The sequence below is a fragment of the Ziziphus jujuba genome, chromosome 2 (assembly GCF_031755915.1).
Source record: "Ziziphus jujuba cultivar Dongzao chromosome 2, ASM3175591v1".
Taxonomy (NCBI): domain Eukaryota; kingdom Viridiplantae; phylum Streptophyta; class Magnoliopsida; order Rosales; family Rhamnaceae; genus Ziziphus; species Ziziphus jujuba.
In genome coordinates this window covers 12,994,269-13,008,015 of record NC_083380.1, presented here as the reverse complement: position 1 = coordinate 13,008,015, position 13,747 = coordinate 12,994,269, and the positions used below count along the sequence as shown (strand labels likewise).

General features: G+C 32.9%; 2 protein-coding genes across 3 annotated transcripts in view; one reads left to right on the top strand and one right to left on the bottom strand.

Moving 5' to 3' along the window:
• Positions 1-13,747, top strand: part of LOC107418553 (zinc finger protein VAR3, chloroplastic) — a 70,898-nt gene that overhangs the window by 45,990 nt on the left and 11,161 nt on the right. The window lies entirely within an intron of this gene.
• LOC125422189 (seed trypsin/chymotrypsin inhibitor TI5-72) lies at positions 1,551-2,447 on the bottom strand. The gene is made up of 2 exons (XM_016027252.4): positions 2,251-2,447; positions 1,551-2,025 (listed from the first exon to the last, which is right to left on the bottom strand). Exons 1-2 carry the CDS (start codon positions 2,399-2,401, stop codon positions 1,796-1,798), a joined length of 381 nt encoding a protein of 126 aa, XP_015882738.3. The 5' UTR covers positions 2,402-2,447; the 3' UTR covers positions 1,551-1,795.

Genomic DNA, 13,747 nt, shown 5'->3' with positions numbered 1-13,747 from the left:
ATGCTAACTTAGCTTCCTCATTTTGATTACTAGAGAAATTTGTTGTATAATAATTTATTTCCTACTTTAAGTAGTTAATTGATTTATTAGTTTTTTTCTTTTGTCTTATATATTTCATTAATTATATCAAAAGTAATATGTCATGTGAAATTTTCAGTTTTTTTTTTTTCTCTTTCTTTTCTCTTTCTCTATGCCTATCCCATAGGTACAACGTTTGAATCAATACAGAGCCTTTTATTATGTATAAATGTATCTATATAAATCGATATTATTTCAATAATATATGGCTTAAATATTATTTGTCGGTCAATGGAAGAAAAACTTATATGGAAGAAGAAATAGATGAGAAGCAAGAATGGGTATTTAACGAAATTTGTAATATTTATCCATGTTGAGAATATTGAAGATGGATTATTGAGTTTTTTTATTGTAATTTTTATTTTAAACTATAATAAATTTTACTTTAAGATTATGATTTTACTGTTGTTATTTCTATTTTTTTTAATAAAATTCAATTATTGTTACACAATTATAAGATTTAGTTATTATGGGATGGGTTATATATATATATATATATATTTAAAAAGGAAAAATGATAACATAACAGTTTAAAAAGTTTAGATAATAGTTTTTAAGTGAAACTGTCATATATTAATATAACTCAGAATTTGATATTTGAACTAGTAAAACTGACAATTTTCAAAAAGTTATTATCTCAAAATAAATTTAAATGACATTTAAGAATTATTATCTAAAATTGAAACTTTAAATAGTATGTATAGATTGTTGTTTCACATTGGTGAACATGTGATATATGTTAATGTAAAGTTGTATAAAACCTTGAGGTGATCAATAGAATCAGAAAGCTGAGTTGCATTTTTAAAATTTGAATATGTATATCTTTATACCTAATACTTTAGTATTGTTCTTTCTAGACTTGCTTTGGAATATATATATATATATATATATATATGTATGTATATGGTAGTTTAGCTCAGATGAAGATATACTCAATTTTTCAAGTTGAGAATGAGTACGTGGCCTTAATCATCTAAAATAGTTAAATTACATATTATATCACATTACATGTATGTAATCTAATGATTCTAAATGATTATCGTTAATTTAAAAAAATTAGAATATCCATTTCTAATTACCATTGTATATATATTTTTATTCTCCTACTACCATATGAGTATATTTTACAAGTTGGGGTATTATATTTACACTATCTCATACTTTACGTTGCATTGTTGTTCAAGTTTTTCATTCTCACGTAATATGTGAAAGAAAATCTTTGAAACAAAAGACTACCAACCGAAACAATAGCATAGCTCTTGAATACGTTAACATCTAGAAGGGGGAAATAAATAAGAAACATAGCACTAGCAAATCTCATTAATATGATTTCTCTTTCACCATTTTTAGTTCAATAGTAATATTACTATTTTTTTCAAAAAAAGAAAAAAAGAAAAATTGGGCTAGCCGTGTGTTGCTATGTCTCTGACATGGTAGATAGGCATAAAGAAATAATTAAGAATAATAATTTAAAGAAGACATCACATGATATAAGGTTTTATCCATTTATATCAATCCCAACAAGGATTGAATGGTGCATTGATCCCAAACATAATTCACAGGAAAAATATTTGAGATCAGAGTCAATTTTATTTCCTACATAAACATTTTTTTTTTTAGAGAAGACTTGGCTTACATATTATTTAAAAGCCTCAACATATACATCAGTCATTGAGGCAGTTGGCCAAGCCTATATAGTACTTAACATAGTGGCGATTCAGTTGGTAGCAACATCGGAGCATGGTGGACTGCAACAGTCTGTAACATCAAGACACTTGCATTGTGGTGGATAGCTCATTGTGCAGACGCAAAGATCACAGCCCTCGCATCGATGTGGATCGGAGAACATGTCTGCGCACATGCATTTTGGAGGCATGCTTTTAGTGCAATAGCAAGCGTCACAGCATGCCATCATATTTCCTTCATTCTTTCCACGTACCACTCTCACTACAACATAGAAAACCAACCAATAAAAAAAAATGAAATAAACAAGATGTTGGTTACTTCAAATTTGTATCCACAACATGAAAATTAATAATGAATCTCGTTAAATCGTTCAGTATTCGGTTTTAAAAAAAAATTAAATTTAGTTACGAGTGGCAAAAAAATAAACCATAATGTTTATCGAATATGTAAAACTTGTGAAACAGAAAAAAAAGTATTAATATGTACCAAAGTTATCAGAAGCATGGTTTCGGGCACTTAGTAGGTCAAAGAGATCCAAGACATGAGCATCAGTTCTAGCAGAAACTGTTGCAGACAAAGGTAGCAGCAGAACAGCTAGCACTGCCACAGTCATGACAACAGCCTTCTTGGAAGCCATGAATAATTCTCTCTGCTCTGGTATTTTAACTCTCTTTTGAATATTGTTTGGGGGATGCAGAAGATGTGGTAAGTTTGGGGATATTTATAGACACATGTACGGAAAGAGAGCCAACAGATTAGTTGGTGACAAAAATAAATAAATAAATCAATAAAGAAACGCGTTTTTGGTTATTAATGAAATTCCAAAATCCAAATATAATTTTTAAAAGAGTATATGTTAAAAAAATTCAGAGAGAGAGATAGTGACTAAACCTTTTTCCAATAAATTTAAAAGAAAATAAACATGAATTTTTTTTTGGTCGTTTGTCACTGATTTCTTACCAATGTTATGTTGTCTTTTACTCTCTGTCCAACAAGTAGATATAGATATTTAATTTATCTCTTTCTTTTTTTGCTTAAAAATATTTAATTTGTCGCTTTCAAATAAGTTGATAAACATTTAATGCGTTTTGTAGTGCGGGAAGCTTGGGAGCATGCCCACCTACCTCCAAAAAGTAATTAAAAAATATATTCTTGAAAGCCATAGAATAAACGTTTTAATATTTTTTATACTACAAAGTATATATATTACCTATGATAGTTCTTCGTCATTATACAAGAAATCTAAATTATGTTGCATATTATAAATTAGAAAAATGAATTAAATAAATTCACTATCTGCTTATAATAGACTTTAATACTAATCAGCGGCGGAGGTAGGCTTAGGCCTTAAGCTGGGGGTGGGGCTGGGGCGGAGGCAAGCTTGGGTCTGAGGGGGTCATGCCCCCCTCCCACAATTTTCACTTTTAACATTTTATATGTATAATATTATATTTGTTTTTGGGTTTTTCCCTTAGTGCGTCCCTTTATAAAATTAATTTTAATTTTTTTAGTCCCCAAATCAAGATAAGAATTTTTTAGTATTTTTATGTGGATCTTAATTAATTAATTTTTAAAAAATATTGTATTATAGAATTTATAACTGTCAGGACCCGTCCAGAATTCCTTCCCCGGAACCCTAGACAGCCCTGATCCCAGGGAAACCCTACCGGACCCTCCAACGGAAAATCCGACAGAGCCTCCCCTAAGGGATTTACTTACCACAAACTACCTGCACTGAAAATGCACTTCTAAAATCATCCCCTTATTCCTCCCACGAACTTCAACTGATTCCACAAATTTCAGCACTTCTCAAAAGCAACAACAGTCCAGTGCATAAATAAAACAGAAGTATCCCAATAGTATACAGAGCTTTAAGAAGTGCTAAACAACAGAAATACAACAAGGCTGAAAGAAATAATACACTGAAATAAAAGAGTACAGAAGTACTTCTCGAAACACAACAGCAGCGGAAAACTTGGTTCGCTCCGGAAGAACGTCTACCACCACTTGCACCTAAGGGAACGGAATTTAAGAGTGTGAGATGCTAATCATCTCCGTGAGTAACCCGAGCTACTGAACACCTTTTGTGATAATAAAAATAATAGTAATAGCAATTAAGGAATAGAACAAATACCAGCAATTAATAAATAAATAATAATTACTGTTGGAAAATAATAATTTCCCTCAAAACTCTCACCAATCGCTCCGTTTGAAGTGTTCCCTTTTTAAAACATTTTCGCAAAACCCAATGTACATACCTCCCAAAAACCAAGGGATTAAATAATTTAACAACAACAATTAAATAAATAAATACCGCAAATATAATTAAAATGTAATAAATTATAATAAATAATTTTAGAACACCTTTGGGGTTTAAAACACTATTTGCAATTTACACCGACAATTACACCTGACGCACCACACCATATACTGGTGATGCCCTCCGATACCCAGCGTCCCGAGCACCGACTGGCGGGAGGTTAAAGAGAGAAACCTGCAGCGGTCACTTCGGCGTCCCGACAGTACCAACTGCTAAAAACCATCACCCGGCCAAGGAGGGGGGCGGCTGTGGCCAATAACAACTTGCCTGCCCACGGTCCAATGGCAACTCACGGGTGAAGTAAAAACCGCACGCTAAACCATATAATAACCGCGTGCTAAACCACGTGTCCATACACCATACACCAGAACACCAATACTGTATGAGTGCGTCTAAAAATAAACAATAACAACCAACCGTACCGTTTTTCCAAAAACCACCGTGGGAAGTATACCATATTTTCACAAAACACCATCCCACATATTTTTATTTAAACAACCCGGTACGAAACAGCGATAATCAACAAACCACAATTTTCCTCGAAATACGAGATGCAACCATAAAAATACAGCGGGCATAATTCATAAAATTCAAACCAAATATTTTCGTAAAATATTTAACACAATTATGCCCGGAAAATCAAATTTAAAGCCACGTACAAATACTACCAAAATACACCTTGCTCATGCATAATAAATTAAACCACAATATAATTCATAAATAAATCACACCACATGAGCATAATTTAAATACCAAATTAAATACCAATTAAATATAATTAATTGCCCAAAATAATTTTTGAAGGTGGGTCACTCACCTGGAGCGCGCAAATCAACTAAGATCCTCCTCGGGATCAACTCCGCTACTCGCGCGTGCACCTAAACAACCACAGTGCACAAACCAAAAATATTAATATTTTATTCGGGTAATTCCCAAATGGATACCCGGGGAGCGAACACCAAGCGACAACTAAAGGGTTACGAGTTATATACCGAATCGAAGCTCGCATGATGAGGATCACGGATTCGGTCTTACTTTCCGGTGATCGAACCCGACGGGTCGGAATCTCGCCGGAAAGCTTTTCGGATTTCGACTCAGCAATTCTCCCAAACCGTCGCGAATTGGCGAAAACAGAAGTCGGATTCGGGTTCAGGAGGTCGAACACTGCGGACTGGAGCTGGCCGGAACTTCGGGTACTCGCCGTGAAATTTGGAGGTTTTGCCGGAAATGAGGAGGGAAACGTTGCTGGCCGGCGCGTGTACAGTAACTCGGCCGGAACAGTTGAAAAACTCCGGTGGCCGGCGGTCCTCTCTCTATCTCTTTCTCTCTCCTCTCTTTCTTTCTCTCTCTTCCCCGAGACTTTTAACAAATAAAAACCCCTGTGTGACACTGTTCATGCCACGTGGACCAATCAGAAGCTGACACGTGATATTTCACTGTTCACCGATCAAAAATATTAAAATAATACGGTATCCGGTAAACTTCAAACGTCCATAACTTTTTAACCGGATGTCCGTTTTGAGCGTGCCGCTAGTCTGTGAACTCGTATCGACGAGCACTTTACAACCATGCATGAGTCAAAGCTCAATTCCCCAAAAATAAAAAGTCAACTCCGGCACCCCCTCGACAGTTTGGACCGCAACTTGTTTCGTCCATAACTTTCAAACCGTAGCTCCGTTTTCGACGTGCTACCAGTCTACGAACTCGTGGTATCGTGCTCTTCGCCACGGTACCCTGGTCAACTTGAAATTCCCACCGAGTCAAAAAGTCAACTTTTGACCCCCTTGGGTCAACGGTCAACAGTCAACCTCGGTCAACGTGCACGGATTCCGGTGCGATTTGGAACGGGGTGTTACAATAACTATCTTTTCATTTGAACTTAAATAAATTATATATTTTTATTCTATTTATTTTGTATAATCTACAATATAAAGACAATAAATAGAAAACGATCCCGTTTGGCCATTTTTTCTGTTTTCAGTTTTCAAAATATTATTTTAAAAATAAAAAAATAAATTATTTTTATTTGTTTTTTGAAAATAAGAATGTTTAACCAGTGATGTTTGAAAATCATTTTCAAAACTTAAAAACAGAAAACAGAAAATATTATTTTTAATATTTTCTAAATTTTTTTAATTTGTTTTCTAAAACTATTTTTGAAAACTGATGGCCAAACATGTAATTTTTTATTTTAAAAACAGTTTTCTGTTTTATAGAACAGAAAACTGTTTTAAAACCTAATGGCCAAACATAAATTTTCTTCTCCTAGTTTTCAGTATATATTAACTTTTAATTTTTAATCTTTTATTTATTTATTATTATTTTTTTAATTTCATTCCATGGATACAACAATGTCAATAACTTCTATCACACAAGAAAGGTAATAATTTCTATATTATTTTTAAATTTTTTCCACTTTTATTTAGAAGAGAATAACATGTTTTAAAAAATAATTTAAAAATCAATTCTAGATGATTTTAAAAATTTTTAAAAATTAATTTATATTTTATTTTATTTATATTTTTTGTTTTTGTTTTTATTAATAAATTGATACATGATTACATTAAAATATTAGAAGAAAATTACATTTACTTTTTAACAGTACAAAATGAAAATATATGTTTTCCTTTTTAAATGTTGTACATTAAAATCTTTTTGTGGTGAATTTTTTATTTTTCCCAAAAACGTTGCCCCCCTAAGTCAAAGATCTTGACTCTGCATCTGATACCAAGATTTAAAATTTTGATATTGATGAAAATATCAAAGGTTCAAAATATAAAAATTTCTATGAAAATATCATAAATTATTGAATATAGACAAAAATTCACAAAAAATGGTAGAAATTTATTTTAAGAAATAAGAATTTTTTGTTGAAACTTTATCATTAGCTTATTTAATCAATCAGTTATTAAATTTACTATAAAAATTGTAAAAATATTAAATAGATATTATGTTTCTCTTAATCAATTTAATTTATAGTAAGCGGTAACAATCATAAATAAACTATTATTAATAAAAATATATAAAAAAGGTATATATTTGATAAAATTATTTATTAATTAAGATAAAACAATTATTACAATTACTTATATTCTATAAATATTATCTTAATACTCATAGAATTCTTAGTTAGTTGAAAATTATTGATCTTTTCTTTATTCTCATTTTGAGATGTGAAATGTGAAAAATAATTATTACAAGATGTATTTTCTTAATAATTTTTATGTAATTATTAATATGTTAACTATAAAAATCTTGTGTTAAATATAATTGTTGTTGATGTTTAGTATAATATATTCTATAATTTTTTTAATTTTTATTTGTTTAATGTTATTAATTTAAATACTTTCAATATCAATTTTACATAATATTGTATTTGCATATTATTATTTTCTATTTTTATATAATCAATTATTAATTTCTAATTATATGAATCTATCTTATACAAAATGTATACCATATATATATATATATTATTAATAAATAGAACCTATCAAGGTTATTGAATTGAATTGAATTTATTTTATTTACATCATTAGATACTTAAAAGAAGTCAAAAGATTAAAAAAAAAAATTCACTAAAATTAATTTGATAAAATAATTTATTAAATATCAATAATATTTTTGAATTTTCTATAAAAATTTTAAAAAACTTCATAAATATGTCCACAATTTCCATAGAAATTTTGAAAATTTATATGGAAATTTTTAAAATTTTGATGGATACTATGGATTTTTTAATCAAATTGTTAAAAGTTTGATATAGATATTTTGACAAAAATTTTTATAGAAATTTTGATAAAATTTAAAAAATTTCAATGAATATTATGAAAATTCTATCTATTTTTATTTGGAATCTAAATTTCTTTTCGACCGTTTTAAAAAATAAAAATTTTAAAAAAATTTCAAATAAAATTTCGATATTTAAAATTTTGCTTGATACTAATAATAATGAGAGACCCCACATTCACGTGCAGAATAATAACAATACTTCCTTGTCTTTTTTTCTTCTTTTTTTTTCTTTTGTTTTTTTTTTTTTTTTTAAAACAAACAATACTTCCTTGTCGAACTATCACATCCTACGTCTCTACATCGATACAAAGAGATAATGCAGAATAGTCTTCCGCATATTCTTTATCCACATGCATGTATGAATGAAAACAATTGTTCGGAGAAGCATAGTATGGATTTTTTCCACATCTATATATATATATATATATATATATATTTTCTTACATTAGAGCATGAAAAACTCATCAAATATAAGCTATTCCCCCCCCCCCCCCCCCCCCCCAAAAAAAAAAAAAAAAGAAGTTAAGGAAAAAAAACTAATCAGCAACGGTAAACTTTTTTTGTCCTTTTTTTTGGTAATAAAATTTATAAACTTTCAAAGCTTCGTTATTAATTTTGGAAATAAAAAATAAAGAATTTAGCATGTATATGTGCTTTACAGATAACTTATTGTATGTTGCAAATGATAAAATGTGGTTTTAAAAAATGGAAGAAAAATGAGTGGACTTGTGTGTATTATATTCGGAGAAAATTGCTTATGGAGCGTTCTAGAAGTCCAGTTGGTGCGATCCATTGCTAAGAAACTGACACTACGTAAAGTTACATGTGGTTTCAAGACTTAGAATATTATCGGAATGTGTAAAAGTATGAATCGATTATATCGTTTGAATTTTCCCAGTTAATAGTAATGCGGTCGTTTCCTATTTTCTCCGATTAGGACCATGAAGAAGTTGACACAATCAGATGGGCGAGTTTCTTGTATTTTTACGGGCCATTTTCTTTCCAAATAAGATAACTTAATGGGATGAAATTCCGTTTCTAAATGACGTGGTTTAATTCCATTGGAAAGATAGAGATTGAGATATGATTTTAGAACAAAGGATTCATGACAGGATGGGAATCCTCTTAGAACTTGTAGATGGTTTGTCTAGGGAAGTTCCATTGACAAATCGTTAACGAAAAACCCAAATAAAATCTCACCTAAACCGTGTGTGAATAATTAATACATACAATACAAAATAATACCTCAACATATAAATGATAAAACCTACCTTCATAACCAATTAGGATTCCTGGATGATCTCTTCTAAGGAAGTTTTACTAGGCAATCCTTAAACAAAATCCAATAGGATCTTACCCGAACAATGGACAATCATGTTCATACAATATACGAGTTATGAATTATAACTATCGGTAATAAAAATTATAAATAACTCTATACTGAAACTGTAGAGTAACAACAATAACCCTATATACCATATTAGCATTTTAGTGAGTCATTGACTATCGGGGGAGAAGGAAACTACTAATGCAACCTTCAACATCCCAAAGGTATCGCAGATTAGAATCTCCTATCCAATCTTAAGGATTACGTGATTAGGTAAGGGATAATCAAATAAGCTCGCGTAATCATGATCCAATAAATTTATATCCATGATATAATATGGTATATAATAGCCCGCAATCCAATATATTTATATAGCTATTTAAATAACACCCATAATTATTGTATTACAAGTATGCTTTGCGGATAACTTATTTTATGTGGTAAATAATATAATATGGGTTCAAATAATGGAAGAAAATGCATGGATTTGTGTAATATTATATACAGAGAAAATTTTATATGGAACATCCTAAAAGTCTAATTGGTGTGGCCCATCAATAAAAATTGATATCACGTTAAATTATCACATTTACATTTTTATCTATCAACTAAAAAAGTATTTTTACTACGCTTTTTCTCCCTTTTATGTTTTATTTATTTATTTATTTATTTTTCACTTTTGCTTCTCTTGGTCCTCGTCTTTTCTTTGACGTGCAAATCAAGAATTAGAATATCATCTGAATTTAAAGCTTGAACAGGTTAAATCCTTTGAATTTTCCCAGTTAATAATAATGTGGTCATTTTCTATTTTCTATGGTTAGGACCATGAAGAAGTTGACACAATGAGATGTGTGAGTTTCTTGTCTTTTTTACGGGCCATTTTCTTTTCAAATAAGATGATTTAAAACGATGTGGCTTAATTAATTTCATTGGAGAGACAGAGATTGGGGCAGGATTTGAAACAGAGGATCCATGTCCCCCAGAAATATTGCCCATTCAGTGCAATGGAGCATAATTTCTTTAAAATAATAATAATAATAATAATGCAATGGAGCTCGGATTAGGAGTCCAATGTTTAGAAATTCCTTAGCAGATATATCCCAAAAATAAAAGAAAAAAAAAATGGAGACAATATATTTTGTACAATCAATCTGTGTTTAAAAAAAAAAAAAAAAAGGGATCGCGCATATATTCAGGCTTTTCTCTATTATTCTTTTCAATAATGCAATTATATATTATAAAAAAGGCTATTAAAAATAAAATTTTTGTAACACCCCGTCCCAAATCGCACCGGAATCCGTGCACGTTGACCGTTGACCAAAGGGGTCAAAAGTTGACTTTTTGACTCGGTGGGAATTTCGAGTTGACCAGGGTACCGTGGCGAAGTGCATGACGCCCTGAGTTCGTAGACTAGTAGCACGTCGAAAACGGAGCTACGGTTTGAAAGTTATGGGCAAAACAAGTTGAAGTGTAAACTGTCTAAAAGGTGCCGGGAGTTGACTTTTTCTTGTGATGTAATTGTGAGTTGACTCTTGTATGGTTGTAAAGTACTCGTCGATACGAGTTCATAGACTAGCGGCACGCTTAAATCGGACATGTGGTTAAAAAGTTATGGACGTTTGAAGTTTACCGGATACCGTATTATTTTAATGTTTTTGGGTCGTGAACAGTGAAATGCCACGTGTCAGCTTCTGAGTGGTCCACGTGGCATGAACAGTGTCACGCATGGTTTTAATTTTGAAAAACTCTCGGGGAAGAGAGAGAAAGAGAGAGAAGAGAGAGAGGAGAGAGAAAGAGAGAGAGAGGACCCGCCGGCCGCCGGCCATTTTCACGTTTTCCGGCCTAGTTACTGTACACGCGCCAGCCAGCCAGATTGCCCACCTCATTTCCGGCAAAACCTCCAAATTTCACGGCGAACGGCCGCCGGACGCGCCCGGATCGGACGTCCGAAGTTTGGCGGCGATTTTTCCCCCTCCACCGCCGGCCACCGCGAATCGGCACTATTCCGGCCGATATACAGTACACGCGCCATACACCCATCATCCTCTCCTCAAGTCCGGCCTACCCACCAAAAATCACGGCCATCGGACCACCGACGCGCCGGGATCGGAGCGTTTTCCGGCGAGGGGTTGAAAATCGTCAAACGGTGATTTCTCCGCCGTCCGACCTCCGTTTTGCTCACCGTCGGTCCCGTTGGATTGCTCTCCTCACGATCTACAAATCTGCAAAATTTCACAGCAAACGGCCACCGCCGGAAAATACTGTTCCGGCGACGGTTGCGGCCAGCTCCAGTCCGCAGTGTTCGACCTCCTGAACCCAAATCCGACTTCCGTTTCCACCAATTCGCGACGGTTTGGGAGAATTGCGGAGCCGAAACCCGAAAAGCTTCCCGATAAAATTCCGACCCCGTCGGGTACGATCATCGAAAATTAAGACCGGATCTGTGATTAGCATCACTCGAGCTTCGATTCGGTATATAACTCGTAAATTCTAGATATCGTTTGTGTTTTGACCCCCCGGGTACCGGGTATTATTTACCCGAATAAAATATTAATTTATTTGACTGTCTGTGAATTTTGTTCTAGGAGCACCGGTGAGTCGTAGAATTGATCCCGTAGTGGATCATGGGTTAATTGCGTGCTCCAGGTGAGTGACCCACCTTCAAATTAATTTTGGGGAATTTAATTGATGAATATATTATGTGTGAATTAAATATTTGGAATTTAATTTCTATGTGCCAAATATTTATTGGATTTATTGTAGAATTATTTATGAATTTATTGGATTTAAGAAAATACGAATTCTACAAATTTATGCCGTGTGGAATTATTTTATGGTTTTGAGGATTTTGAAATTGGTGTGGTTTTAATGGTAAATTGGGCACGATTTGATTTTCAAATATTTCAAGGAAAATATTTGGTTATATTGGTGATTTCAATTTTTATAAAATATGCCCATGGAATATTATGAGATTTGATTATGATATTTCGAGAAATTATTATGCTTGGAAAAATGTGGATATTTGAATTGATGGATTTTGGGAGTTGGTGGATTTGAAAATCATGGAATTTATGGTATTGATTATAAAGAAATTACGGAGAATTTCCGGGTTCAAGCGGATGGATTATGCCCGCTATGCTTATGAAAAATGTGAAATTTGTTATATAATTTAAAATTGTGAAATTTATGATTTTTAGATGCACCGTGCACGTACTGGTGTTCTGTTTATATGTTATATGGTTAGTGTGCACACGGTTGTGATTAGCGCGCAGGTGGGTGTGATTAGCGCGCAGGTGATGTGATTAGCGCGCAGGTGGGTGTGAGTAGCGCGCGGTTGATATTATGAGGGTGTCCTGTGGATGCCATCGGAGAGGGCGGCCACCCCCCTTTGGCCGGGACACCAGGTTAGCAGCGGCGCTGTGGGACGCCACGCGACCGTATGCCGGTTTCTCTCTATAACCTCCTGTCTGGCGGTACCTTGGGACGCTGGGTACTGTTGGCGCCACTGGTATATAGTGGGTGCATCAAATGATTTTCAGAACTGTGTTTTAAAAATAAAATGTTTGGAAACTGAATTGGAATTAAAAATATAATTGTTACCGCTTCTGGTATTTAATTGATGTCTTGGTTTTCGGGGAATATGGATAAAGGGTTTTGTGAAATTGTTTTAAAAGGGGAACCTTTCCAACTGAGAGAATTGTAAGGGTTTTGAGAGAAAATATTATTTCCAAATAATTATTATTTATACTTATTACTGTGATAATATATGGTATAGTAGTAGGGTCGCTCACTGAGACGATTAGCATCTCACACTCTTAAATTCCGTTCCTCTAGGTACCAGGTTGTCGGTGTTCACTCGGAGCGGACTTAATCTTCCTCGCTGTTTTAGTTCGGCAGTACCCTGTTATTCTTTTATTGCAGTTGTAATATTTCTTTCACTCTTGTTGTATTTATTTTGCACTGGATTACTGTAATTATTTTTTTAAGTACTGCAATTTGTGGAATCGATTTGTAGTACTGTGGGAGGAATAAGGGGATAATTTTAGAAGTGTGTTTTCAGTGCAGGGAATTTTGTGGTAAGTAAATCCCTTAGGGGAGGCTCTGCCCGATTTTCCGTTGGAAGGTTCGGTAGGGTTTCCCTGGGATCAGGGCTGTCTAGGGTTCCGGGGAAGGAATTCTGGACGGGTCCTGACATTTTAGTCTGACTAATTTTAATCGGTATAAAGTTAATTAAAAATGCCACTATTTCATATTACTCTAGCATTTTTTTTAAATGATATAATTGTGTGTTTAGCTTTGTTGTTATGAAGCTTTGGCCCTCTGCTTCCAAAAGAAGGAAAGAAAGAAAAAGAAAAAGAAAAAGAAAAAAAGTTGTCACATAAACTGTGTAATTAAACGGATATTTGTGATTTGTAACAGTTTTATATATAGTTGGTGTAAATAATATATTTTAGTATTTTCATTGACTAAGAAAAGTTATAATCAATATGCAGTTGAGTTTCAAAATCAATATTACAATTAATATGCAAACCATTGAAAAATCT

Excerpts from the sequence above, each read along its gene's own strand:
- LOC125422189 (XM_016027252.4), bottom strand. The coding sequence starts at position 2,401 with ATGGCTTCCAAGAAGGCTGTTGTCATGACTGTGGCAGTGCTAGCTGTT. Across the intron at positions 2,026-2,250 it reads CCATGCTTCTGATAACTTTG|TGAGAGTGGTACGTGGAAAG; the intron begins GTACATATTAAT and ends TCTATGTTGTAG.